We start from the raw sequence: 12,500 nt of genomic DNA on the forward strand, positions 1-12,500 counted from the left end.
AGGGTGAAGCCACAATCGTTTCCTGGACTCCAATGTCCCTATATGGCAGAGACCTCCTGAACAGTCGATGGTATTCAAAGGAGGTCTGGATAGACGTCGCCTGCAGGGGGAGGAAGAGGTGGAGGTAGAGGAGGAGGAGAGGGAGGAAGAAGGAGAACGGGAAGAACGGGGACGAGGAGTATCCTGAAGAAATGTAGGACGGCATTGCTGGGATTTTTCGTTGATTTCAGGAGGTTTTTGTATCTGAATGGAATCGTCTGGTTTTCCTGAAAAAGATAGAGTGTAGATATCAGTGAATGGATGGATTGCAAAGTTTCCCTTGACTGAATAAAATCGTCTGGCGGCAGACAGAATAAACACAAAAGTCGGGTGGGTATGAAAGAAGTGAGTTCTGTCTCAGGGTGTACTACATGAAGAGAAATTCTTTTGCATAAATTGAAATAAAGTTAATATGTCTGTGAAATTCCTTCGACTTTGCCAGTTCATTCTCCTGTCGTGAGGGAATGTGCTGCCTCGTTGTCTAACAGTGGAATGGTTTTTTTTTTCTTCCTCAGAGGAAGGGCTTTACTCGATTGCATTGCGTTTGCTTTAAGCAATGTATGTGGGGTGGGGTGGTGGGTGCCGAGATGAGAGGGACGGATTGGATGATTTTTTTTTTCTTCTTGTCTTTTCTCTTTTGCATTTGTGGGTTTTGACTCAACTACCTCTTAATAAGGGAGAAGGGTCTTTGGTATATATATATATACACGTACAAAGAGAAGTTACTTCTTGTGCAGCATTTAGTTACTTTCCTCTTTGTTCTCTCACTCTGCTTACTTGTCCTCCACCTCTCTGGAACGGTTCAGTGGTGTACAGTCGGGAAAATGAGTTTTTCGATGCTTTGCTAAAGAGGTTTTTGTTCGCACGTAATTGAAGAAGCGTCTGCCATTGAAACTCTCTTTAATTGAACAGGAAAAGTCGTTCTCTATTGAAGTGCGACAAATGACAACAAAAGCAGTTTTCTTCTTCGTCTTTTTTGTCAGATGATCTTTGGATCTGTGGTGAGGCTGGATGCAGGCAAAGCAACAACACCTACGTAAACAAACATACACATAAAATGTTGGGTCCAGGTTGTGTTCGTGCACTACGAGTTGGTATACATATATTTGTGTATATGTATGCAGTATATATGTGTATGTTCTTGGTTTTAAGATTCTTATTTCCTGCAGACCTCACTCCTGCAGCATGATGATGAGATCTTCTGTGATTTAAATTCTTTCTCTTTTTCGTGCTGCCCTTCCCCCCTCTCTCTCTCTCTCTTTCTCCCTTTCTTAAACCTTATGTCCACTCGTCTATCTATGTGCATGTACATATAGAAACTACGTCCATTATCTCTATACTCCCACTTAGTACCCTTCACCATAGATTCTGCCGCTCTTTATGTCTTCCTGACACCCTTTTCCAAGTGAGATCTGTCTTCACACTTCGCCTTATCGTCCAGAAACCTTCCTAGGTTGAAGTGCCTCGTCCGAGGCCCTCCTCAGGAATCACGGTTCACGAAAAGAACAAAAATCTACCTGACGCAGACGAGAACGGTAGTCTTCTTGACACTGCCAAATGGCGTTTGACTGACGCAGGAGAGTGTCTCTGGGCCTGGCTCTCCCGACAGGGGTCCTAGCGACCCCACAGCTCCCAACTCCGTCACCATGGGCACACACCAACAGCGGTAAACAGTGCCTAGTGCCAAAGAGTTGCGCTCTTTCGGGGGACGTGGGTGTGTTTGCACAAGTAATGGCCTGAAGGCGGGGAGGCCGTTCTCCGCTCGGGTTGGCCATTTGTCCCTGTAAGAGTTTAACACCTTCAAGGCCCTCACATACTTAGTGTTTATTGGCAGAAATGGTATTGTCAGTATTTATTGTCAATATGTACACACACGCGCGCGCACACACACACACACATATACACACACACACATACACACACACATATACTGTATACACACACACACATACACGCACACACACTCGTGGCGTAGTGGTAGGGTTCCCGGCTGCCACTACGGTGGTCCGGGTTCGAATCCCGCCCAGGACTGAAATAATTTCAGTATCGCTGAGCTGCGAGTCGTTATTCCAACTCTTGTGGGCGTGTAAGGTCACAGGATTAACCATAGATCGGCCATACGAGTTCGTATATGAGCTCTGAGCTCTCTTCCCAGAGGGAAATAGCTGTTGATCACGAGACTAACACGTGATCCAAAATTATGGTGAATCACACACACACGCCGGGTGCGGCTGACATTTGTTTTCGTGATGTATTTTTTTTTCGTTTATTCTGAAATGTATTCGCATTTGTTTTAGACGTTTATCTGTTTTTCCGCCCTTCATCAAGAATCTTAAGACATGAGTCAAAGACCTTAAGAAATGAATTTAGGACCTTAAGAAATGAGTCTAGAGAACATCCAGCACTCCTGGAAAATAAGAGAGAGAAAAAGCGAAATTCGTCTGTCAGGTATTTTTCATGCAATTAAAGAAAATAAGTTTGACTTTCGATATACAGCGACGACTGTTTCTTGTTTACTATTTGTTCATGAACGTAGAGGCGAGACATCTAACGGAGACATCTGTCAACACAATGATTATAGGAAAAATCCAACCCTCTTGGTAATTAAGAAAAAATAGTCTGTCAGACTTTTCTTGTGTAATTAAAGAAAATAATCACGACTTTCGTTACACTTCTACAATTGTCTCTAGATTTCGACTTGTTTGGTGGAGCATATGTTACCGCTTCAGCCAATGACCTAATTGTATTCAATCCCATGATCGATTTCAGGCAATCACAGGGTTTTTTTTCATAACAAAAATCGAAATTGGACAGGCGCCAGCTTTGTTTTGAATGGGACCTTTCGCAGTCAGGCTCGTAGATTCCTATTAGCGCTAGAATTTTCAATTGTCTCGGATTTCACGAGGCAAAGGGGTGACTTAGCTAATTTGGAAACCGATATTTAAAAAAGATACGCCATAAATTGCTGCATAAATGTATTTAAAATTAAAAACATGACTCTTAATGTTATAATTTTTACTTACTGGTGTGTGATAAGGCTTTGTTAATTTAATTATAAGATAAAACTAAAAATAGGTAATTATTTTTACTGAAGTAAGTATGAGCAGTAAAAATAAGAGGATGTTGATTTCGGTTTGTGCATTTTATCTGAGTGTTGAAAAATAAAGGATATCACTGTCATGTCCTGTATATGAGGATAATCAGTGAGATAAAAGATAACAACAGTGGTGGAGGACGTACGAAGTGAGCGACGTTTGTGTAAAGAATAGCCTCTTAGATCTGCTGGGAGCTATTTTCAAACAAATATGACTAATTTTACGTATGCCGTGGTAGACTGCACGTCAGATTCAAGAAAAAGTAAGAGAAAGACAAATGTTAATCTTACCGGAAAAATTAAGTCTTCGATGCAAAATCATATTTTCTATACATTACATGGATTTGCCTATTGCTTGGTGCATTCAAATGAAAGTGTATATCAGTATACGTCCATTGAAGTCGGTAGAAAATTGACAAATTGCTTGGCTTGATGCAATTATAGGCTGTTTTACGAATATTATCTGTAATTATAAATAGAGGCTCAAACAATGCTATATGCCGTTTGCAATCATGAAATTAATTGACTTAAATTTCAGACACAATAATGTACAACGATACACCTCTGTAAGCTTATAAAACTTGCCCAAAAAAGTATTTATTTTCCGGCAAGAATGACAAAATCTGGCGGTGTCTGGTATCAAATCGCTCACTGCGAAAGGTCCCATTGGTTTGTGACGAACGTGGGTGTGAAGTCCAAATATTTTTTCTGTGAAAATTGGTGCTCAGAGTGCTTTTAAAATGATCACAGTGCCCTTCCAAAAATAATTTTGTGCCAATCGCATGATAACTGAGGGTATTTTTGTGTTAAAATGTGTTGCACATTCAATGAAAGACTGGGGACTGGAGGGAAGCAAAGGTACTATGTATGTCTCACTTTTTCAAATTCACTTTTTTCCACTAATGGAGACATCATTTATTATGTTTTTTGAACACATATCATGGATGCAGCCTCCAGGCTGATTCCCAAAACCTACTTCTTCACCTGCGCTCTCCAGACTACTGGACAATACCTTCACATTGTACCTATGGTAAGTTCCAAGGTGTTTTCCAGATTCTTTGCTGCGGGCGAGTTAGGCAACCCAAAATGAACACACTCACACTCACACACACACACACACACACACACACACACACACACACACACACACACACACACACACACACACACACACACACACACACACACACACACACACACACACACGCACGCACGCACGCACGCACACACACACACACACGCACGCACGCACACATACATACACACACACACACACACACACACACACACACACACACACACACACACACACACACACACACACACACACACACACACACACACACACACACACACACACACACACACACACACACACACACACGCGCGCGCGCGCGCGCGCGCACATGTTTACATAACCTGGCACATTTCCCTAAAAAGCGAGTGATGGGCCACTCGATCGAATTGGCATTACTCAGAGGCACTGTTGTTTAGAGTGCCAAGCTTCCGGGGAGCGTGGTTGGGGATGGGGGTAGGGCACCAGGTACGTGTTTCAATCCTTCCGTATCGAGAGGGAGGATATGAGGAGTATTTTCTTTTCATTTTTGCACAACAAGAATTACATGATATACCGCGCTATTGAGGAGACACTGGGATCAGAATTAATTAGAACGAGAGTGCCACACTGGCACCATAGTTAACAGTCTGGAATGGCACTGTGATGACAAAAGACGTTCCTGATTGTTTGTGATCTCTGATGACCGTGGATGACCCCTTGGGAGAAAATCATTTTACATCAATGGTCCTCACCTAATGGTCATTATACCCCCAGGGGTTCACTGAATCCCCCGAGTGGGGCCACTAACTGGAAACTAGTGCTAGTTGGTGGATGTTTAGTGATTAAATTCAGTGTTGACGTTGTCTCCGGGGAACCGAGGGAGAGGTGCTGCAGAGGGTCGAACAACTTGTTTCGGTCAGCTGACCTTTACTATGAAAACATCTTCCTCGTCGACAAACAAGATGGCGATGTCCTTCGTCATCGTGACTCATAGTAGTCTAACTTCTATTTTCTTTATCTTCTTCGTCTGAGTCCTACAAACTGCTGTGGTGTTTGATTTAGTTCAGACTGAAGATGAATTCCTGATTACGATAACTTTATCTGCTAAACCTCCGAGGTTTTAAGTTGTTTATTGTTTCTCTCTCTCTCTCTCTATCTCACTCTCTTTTTCTCACTCTCTTTCTCTCTCTCTCTCTCTCTCTCTCACTCACTCTTTCTCTCTCTCTCTTGTATATAGATAAAGATTTTTGTGTGGATGGAATGGCGACCCTGTCAGTGATGAAATGAGTCCATGAGTGTATCTATAATAATGGTTTGGCGCGATATTCCCCAAGTGTAAAAGTGCTGGTTATCGACGGGAAAATACATTAGTAATGGGTTACAATAACAAACCATAACGAGACCAGCTGCAGAAAAAGTTAGATAGAATAAAGAAGTATAAAACATCCTAAAAGCCAGAAGAAAATAGCAACAATAAAAATAATAGTAATGAAAAAAATGACAATAGTAATAAAAAAATAATTACAATAATAATGATAGTAATACTACTAATAATAGTAATGCTACTATTTACTACTACTACTACTAATAGTAACAATGACAATTATAATAATAATTAATGATAGTAATAAAAATACCGTAATAAAAATAACTATATTAATAATAATAACAATAGTAATACTAATACTAATACTAATTATAATAATGATAATAATAATAATAATAATAATAATAATAATAATAATTAATAATAATAATAATAGTAATAATAATAATAATGATAATAATAATAATAATAATAATAATAATAATAACAATAATAATAATAATGATAAATAATAATAATAATAATGATAAAAATGATGATGATAATAAATAGAAATTGACATCCAATTTGTCGTGACGCCTGACCATCTGCCAACTCTCTTACCCCCTCCGTCCCCTCCAGGCCTTTGTCATCATTTGTACAAGTTTAAATTTATGCACAGACTCATTGATGCTGTCGTCGTCGTCGCTTTTTTCCTGGATAAAACCCAGTTAACCCGGTTCTTGAGCCCCGTACAGTTTAATCCTCTGTGTTTTGCTTCAGTCGTCTATTCCAGTACATACGACTAAAGGAAAATCCGGGAATATTCACTCTTTATCATACGTTTCCTTTAACAGTAGTTGTCATATAATATTTTAATGAATTACACAAATGCAGCAGTATGTAATGGTTTAATAGGGTCATTGAACTCATTGTATGCTGCAGGATTTTATATCATTACTGTACATCCAGTATCTAAACTTCGACGACAACTGTTATTTCTGATAGAAGATGGCGCCTATATTGTGGTGGGCAGGTACCGGTAAAGTTACCGGTAAACATTCTGGTACCGTTAAGGTTCCGTTAACCGATATGCTATACCATAACACTCAGAAAGCGATAAGCGCGTCTCGGCTTTGTGGTACTGACGGGACCAGTGTCCCGCTAATTTACCGGTAAAATTTTACCAGCGAGTATGTACCGCTAAGTTGTCGGTAAGTGTGTCTCGGCTTGGTGGTACTGACGGGACCAGTGTCCCGCTAATTTACCGGTATTTTTTACCATTAAGCGAGTATGTACCGCTAAGGTCTCGGTAAATTTTTACCATAAAGCGTTGCCGGTAAAATATTTACCGTTAAGACTGGCCCGCGCCATGTTAACTAGTTCCCATTTAAAACCGTTTTTTTCGGCACTTTCTTTAATTTCTCAAAAAATTAATGTTATTTCTGCAATCAGCATACGAAACTATATCAATTGTGAAAGTGTCATCGAAAAAAATTCCGCGTGTCGCCAAACGGAAAATCATATCTATATATATATATATATATATATATATGTTTTGTTAAAAACAACTGCGCATTCGGCGCTACAAAGCTTCTTAAGTAGACTTTCAAGTCTTCTGAACGTAGATTTCTGGTTTTCACAGGACAGACAGAATAATAAATTTCCAGTAGACATTAGGAATTTTTGTTGAGAAAGAATGTACAGACGTTTCGCTAAACGCAGTTAGCATTTTCAATGTAATAGAGACAGAGAGTACAGGACATGATAAACATAGAAAAAAGGCTCTGGGTGAGGTCACAACGTAAGACACGGGGGGAGGTCACGACAGAAGACACGGGGAGAGGTCACATTACATGTGTGGGATGACAGGGGATTTTGTCACTGTGGGACAAATGTCCGTTGAGGGCCAAGTGTCCTCTCTATGAGTCTGGCGGAACGTCGGAGAGGGACTTGGGTGTTGGTGTGGTTGGAAGGTATGTTGTTGTGGTTGGGAGGGCTACTAGTCCTAGGGAGGGGCTTCATGCTGGGGAGTAATGTAGGGGCTTCCACTTGTCTGTTGATAGTTGGTTGTATGTCTCGTATAATAAGTGCTTCCAGGAAGAAAAGTCTAGACTTTTCTGATTCCTTGGCGAGAATGACGGTGTTGTCTTCTAAAAGTTTTTTTGTGATTTGTGTGTTGTGTTTTTCTCCACTTCCGGTAAATCCGGTACTGATAATGAATGTTATATCTAAATAATGCAATATAAATAAATAAGTAATGTACTTAATGTAAAGATAAACTGATAATATGTTTGAATTCGTTTACAGATATGCATGTAGCAAAAATGTCGACAAGTTGAGAAATGATGACCAACGTTGTTTACATACCAGAGGTCGCCATTCAGAGCGATTTTTCCTTGACAGCACAAAATTACCTCATATTTATTATGAACACCAAACATAAATAAGACGTTCACCTTTTGCCTGGAGTGCGTGCGCTGTGTTGAATTGTTTCCACAAATAATACCATTTCTGTGTGCATACCACATCGTGAGTCTTTTGTATTGGAGTAATGTAGCTGCCAGAAACAGCCATTATCAATGTTTACCCCTTAAATCTCCGTAATTGTCCTCATTAATTTCATTAATATTTCTGTGTACATGTTTGCTAAAGGAGTCTTAGGATTGGCTTCAAAGATTTGGGGCCATTTGGACTTCCAGGAACTACACAGATGAGTTTAACTTTTCACTAGTCAACGCCAAATGACAAATGTTGGTTGCTTTATACTTCCTTCTTAAATCCAGTCAGTTTTTAATCACCATGGTAGTGTGTAGGCCTCCTCAGCCTGCATCACTTCGTGAAGTCCCATTTCGCCAAAGCATTTTGCCAAATCGCATTTAGCCATACTTTTTTAAATTACGCATTTGCTCAAACTTTCCTGTGCTAAGTATTTTGCTAAACTCCCCCAGGTTAAGATTCACAGGTTAAGTATAATTTGACCAAAAACAATTTGGCGAAATGGGAATGAGTCACAATACACTATATGATTAGAGGTCCATTTCTTCAGACATCACTTGTGCGTCCATATCCGAACTATTTGGGTGTTCGGAATTGGGGGTATTTGGATACGCGAGGTAATATTATCCCCCTCCCCCACCCTCAAGTGGACTTCCCTGGGCCCTTTTGCAGGTAGAGACGCAGGCGACACAGCCGAGGCAGCACAGGACAAAGGTAGACTTTCTGTTGCTGAATTTAAATACTGTTTAGATTTCTCTCACTTCAAATGTTGAGGTAGTGCATATACAGAATCATTTCAAGTGAGAGAGATGTTCAAACTGTGCTTCAATTCAGCAACAGTAAGTCTGCCTTTGGTCTGTCCTGCGTTGCCTGAAGACGATGTGGGCAGGAAAATACTCAAACTGATCGGATAATGGCTATTCGGTTCGGATAACGGGAAGGGTTACTGTAATTCAATCCTGGTCTTGTTATCACAGAAATAAAATGAAGTTACACATGACAAATATTAGATCATTTCTTTATGAAAAGGGATCCTCGCTGGCCGATCAGGTTAGGGCGTCGTTACTTGCGGCGTAGATCACAGGGGTGGCGGCTCGAATCCTGCCACAGGCGAGTTGAACCAAAGGCATGGTTAATTAAATTCCATGCTACAAAGTCATCTGGTCACTGGAAAATAAAATTCAACGCATTGATATATGTCTTTATTGAGATTTATTCTGTTCACAGCGTTAACAGGGGGAGCAGAAAGAACGCACACGCACGCACACACACACACACACACACACACGCACACACACACACACACACACGATTTTCACATCCAAGCCTTATATTGAAAACATGTTTTACTTTGGCACATTTCCTAGGAGTACAGACATGAGAGTTTGGCCATTTGCCGGAAATTGCAGCAGCATGTGAGAGAGATTGTGCACAGTCGATTGCACATTGGTGCTGGGTCGGCGCGGCATTACTGTATACCTTTGTACAGACCCCCCACCCCCCGATGTAAAAAAAAAAATAATAATAATAAAAAAAGAGAGAGAGAGGGCGCATGCCACCACACGCGCCATGATAAATAGCAAATTCTTCATTTAAATATTTATAATTTAATTTACTATATTGTAATATCTATTAATAATATTCATTATTTATTTATTGTTTAGATAATTAATCTTAGATAATCTACATAATTAATGAGACACATTTTTTACTGAAAGTAAATCTCTAGATGAAATAGAAAAATCCAAGAGAAATAAATAAATGAATAAAGAAAGAAAGAAAGAAAAAATTAATGAGGTGGTGTACATGTCTTACGGGGCATCCGTTTTGTAAGCCTCGTCTGGCCTTCCCGAAATGTTTTGACGGTGTCTGTCTGTCTGTCTGTTCTCAGTAGACACAAACAGAAACTCCAACCACTTTTTATCATAAAGATGGAGATAACTGTTGTGCTCTTTTCCCCCTTTTCTGAGTAATATTATTTGTAAAAAAAAATATATATGCCGAAGTGAATATTTTCATCTGGAGAAAATAATATTTCTACTAATCAGAAAACCGATTATTTCCAATATAAAGCCAATTTCTTGAGCAAATAATGTATGCGAATTTTTGGGGGTTGTACATTAAGAAGACGGGAGAAATACGTACAAAAGCCCTGCAGCAACTGGCCGCGCCATCCCAGATAAATTCAATGTTTTCTTAATAAATGACAACTACAGGATTTGAGACTTGGCGTCTTTGGAAAACGACACAAAACATTAGACGCGTTATATCAACGACTTCTCAGGTTTGTCCACGTCACTCTTCAGTCGAGCGGTGATTGGATAACGAGCGCACCGACGATGACGATGACGTAGTCGAGCAACGCGATACGGTGCAACAGGGGTATTGTACCCACTTCTTGCGTATCTGTATACAGCAGGCGGATACGCAACAAGTGGGTACAATACCCTGTTGCACCGTATCGTATCACTAGGTGGTACGCAAAGATGATACGATACGTGGAAATGCAACAAGTGTGGACGCGGCTCTAGGCATGTGCACGTTTTTTTTTTTTTTTCTCGAGTGGTGATCGGTTTGTTAGCATGTTGCCGGGCCACCGAGAGATGACATCAAATTGCGCGACGCATTACACCAATAACTCTTGTCCGTGTCATTCTTTTCTCGAATGGTGATTGTTTAGCAATTTAATAGAAAAGAGTTCAGAGTAGTTTAAGGGAGAGAAATCTTGAAAGGAAAGATAGGAGGAGAGAACACACGCGGACGTCACCTGTTGTGTCGTTTCTTTTTTAAGAAGCCTCTCACCTCTTTCGCTCTCTATTTTTTTCCTGTGTAAGTTAATTAAGGTAATTTTTCACAGTGTTTATATGTTGTTAGGTTCACCTTTTTGTAACTTTTGCTGTTTGCGTGGTGCCCGGACTTTTTATCTTAAAATCTGTTTTATTTTTGGTCTGTCGAGACTATTTTGGGTTTAACACAAAGCACGTTGAAGTTTTAATCCTCTTTAAATAACTTTTTGTGTACATTGTAACATTCTTGAAAAATAACCTTAATCTTGAATAAATCTAATTCTATTTTTTCTTTTGTGTTCCCTCAATCGATCCTGGGATATTAATTGAGAAATTACAAATTGGAGTATTTATCAGAATTCAACGATCATTTTGGGAGCGGATTCAATGGTGGCTGGGCCACGTATATATGACGTCAATTCGCGCGACGCGTCGAGTTTTGTGTAGTTACCAATTAACACCATTATTTTAGAACACGAGAAGAAGCCCCTGTACAAAGAAGAACACACACGCATGCACACACTGTACGCACCCATCATGCCTTGAAATATACTGCAGCACAATCCACAGGCCACATATTATTACAATACTGCTTTACATGTATATAAACTGAATTTTAATAAAAAATAATATCAAAATGCTACGTTGGCTTGTCTAGTGGAAATCGGAAGTTTTCCCTGATCCAACACAGGAAGATGTATTGAAATGTATATCTGTTCGAAGCACTACAAAATACAATTATTCCGGCACCAATACGTTATGCTGTACATGTAATATTGGACAAAATAGCCCGACACACCCTGTGACTTGCATGTTACCTGAAACATAAATTCGATTGGTTTGGATCACTTAGCATAAATTCCAATACAGTAGTCCTGTATATATATATATATATATATATATATATATATATATATATATATATATATATATATATATATATATATATATATATATATATATATATACACATCATTCACAAGATATGCTTCGCAGTCACGGAGTGCTTCGGGGTTTGATAATGATGTCATTCGCAAGCATTTGGTAACGGGTAATGAAAGTTTGAATGAATCTGCATCAACAGTTTGATTACTGTCACCATGCATAACGGTGACATCCAGTTTCGCCAAATTATATTTTGCTAATTTTTTTTTGCCAAATTATATTTCGCCAAACATTTTTGCCAAATTATGATTCGCCAAATTTACTTAAATTAAGTTTCGTATAAAAAACACGATGATATAGCTAATCACATTATCGTTGACATATATTCAGGAGTTCTCTCGTCAATGTATAATAATTTAAATATAATTGTCAAGATGAAAACAAATATATTTGTTAGAAGACTGAATTTCGTGTACTGCAGTGTGAATAAATAATTCCAATCTTGCCAAATTCGGCTAAATTATATTCACATTTGCCAAATTTCACTTCGTCAAATTATATAACCAAAGTTTGGGGAAATCCCTAGGTGTTTAGCGTCGTGTAAATCTGGCGAAAACCCTGTGTTTGGCATCATGTAACTTTGGTGAAATCCCTGTGTTTCACGTTATGTATTTTTGGCGAAATTCATATGTGTTCGGAGTCATGTAACTTGAGCGAAGTCCGTATGTTTTGACGTTATTTACCTTTAGCGAAAATAAACTTGGCGAAATGTGAGGTCACACCAACTCCCAACCCGTTATCACAACTGCGAATGACGTCATCAAACCACATAAC

At 39.3% G+C, this 12,500-nt stretch overlaps 1 protein-coding gene across 5 annotated transcripts in view; it reads right to left on the bottom strand.

Annotated features, from left to right (window-relative positions):
• The window catches only part of LOC143024738 (dual specificity protein phosphatase 14-like), a 53,644-nt gene that overhangs the window by 11,414 nt on the left and 29,730 nt on the right, over positions 1-12,500 (bottom strand). Inside the window, exon 1 of one of the 5 annotated variants that reach the window (XM_076183836.1) lies at positions 1-257. The exons of the other annotated variants lie outside the window; for them this stretch is intronic. Coding sequence (XP_076039951.1) covers positions 1-205 — 205 coding nt within the window. The 5' untranslated portion in view covers positions 206-257. Of the gene's footprint in view, positions 258-12,500 lie in introns of those variants that run through there. 5 annotated transcript variants of the gene reach the window in all.

The sequence above is a fragment of the Oratosquilla oratoria genome, chromosome 4, assembly GCF_046742065.1.
Source record: "Oratosquilla oratoria isolate Oo_2021 chromosome 4, ASM4674206v1, whole genome shotgun sequence".
Taxonomy (NCBI): Eukaryota; Metazoa; Arthropoda; class Malacostraca; order Stomatopoda; family Squillidae; genus Oratosquilla; species Oratosquilla oratoria.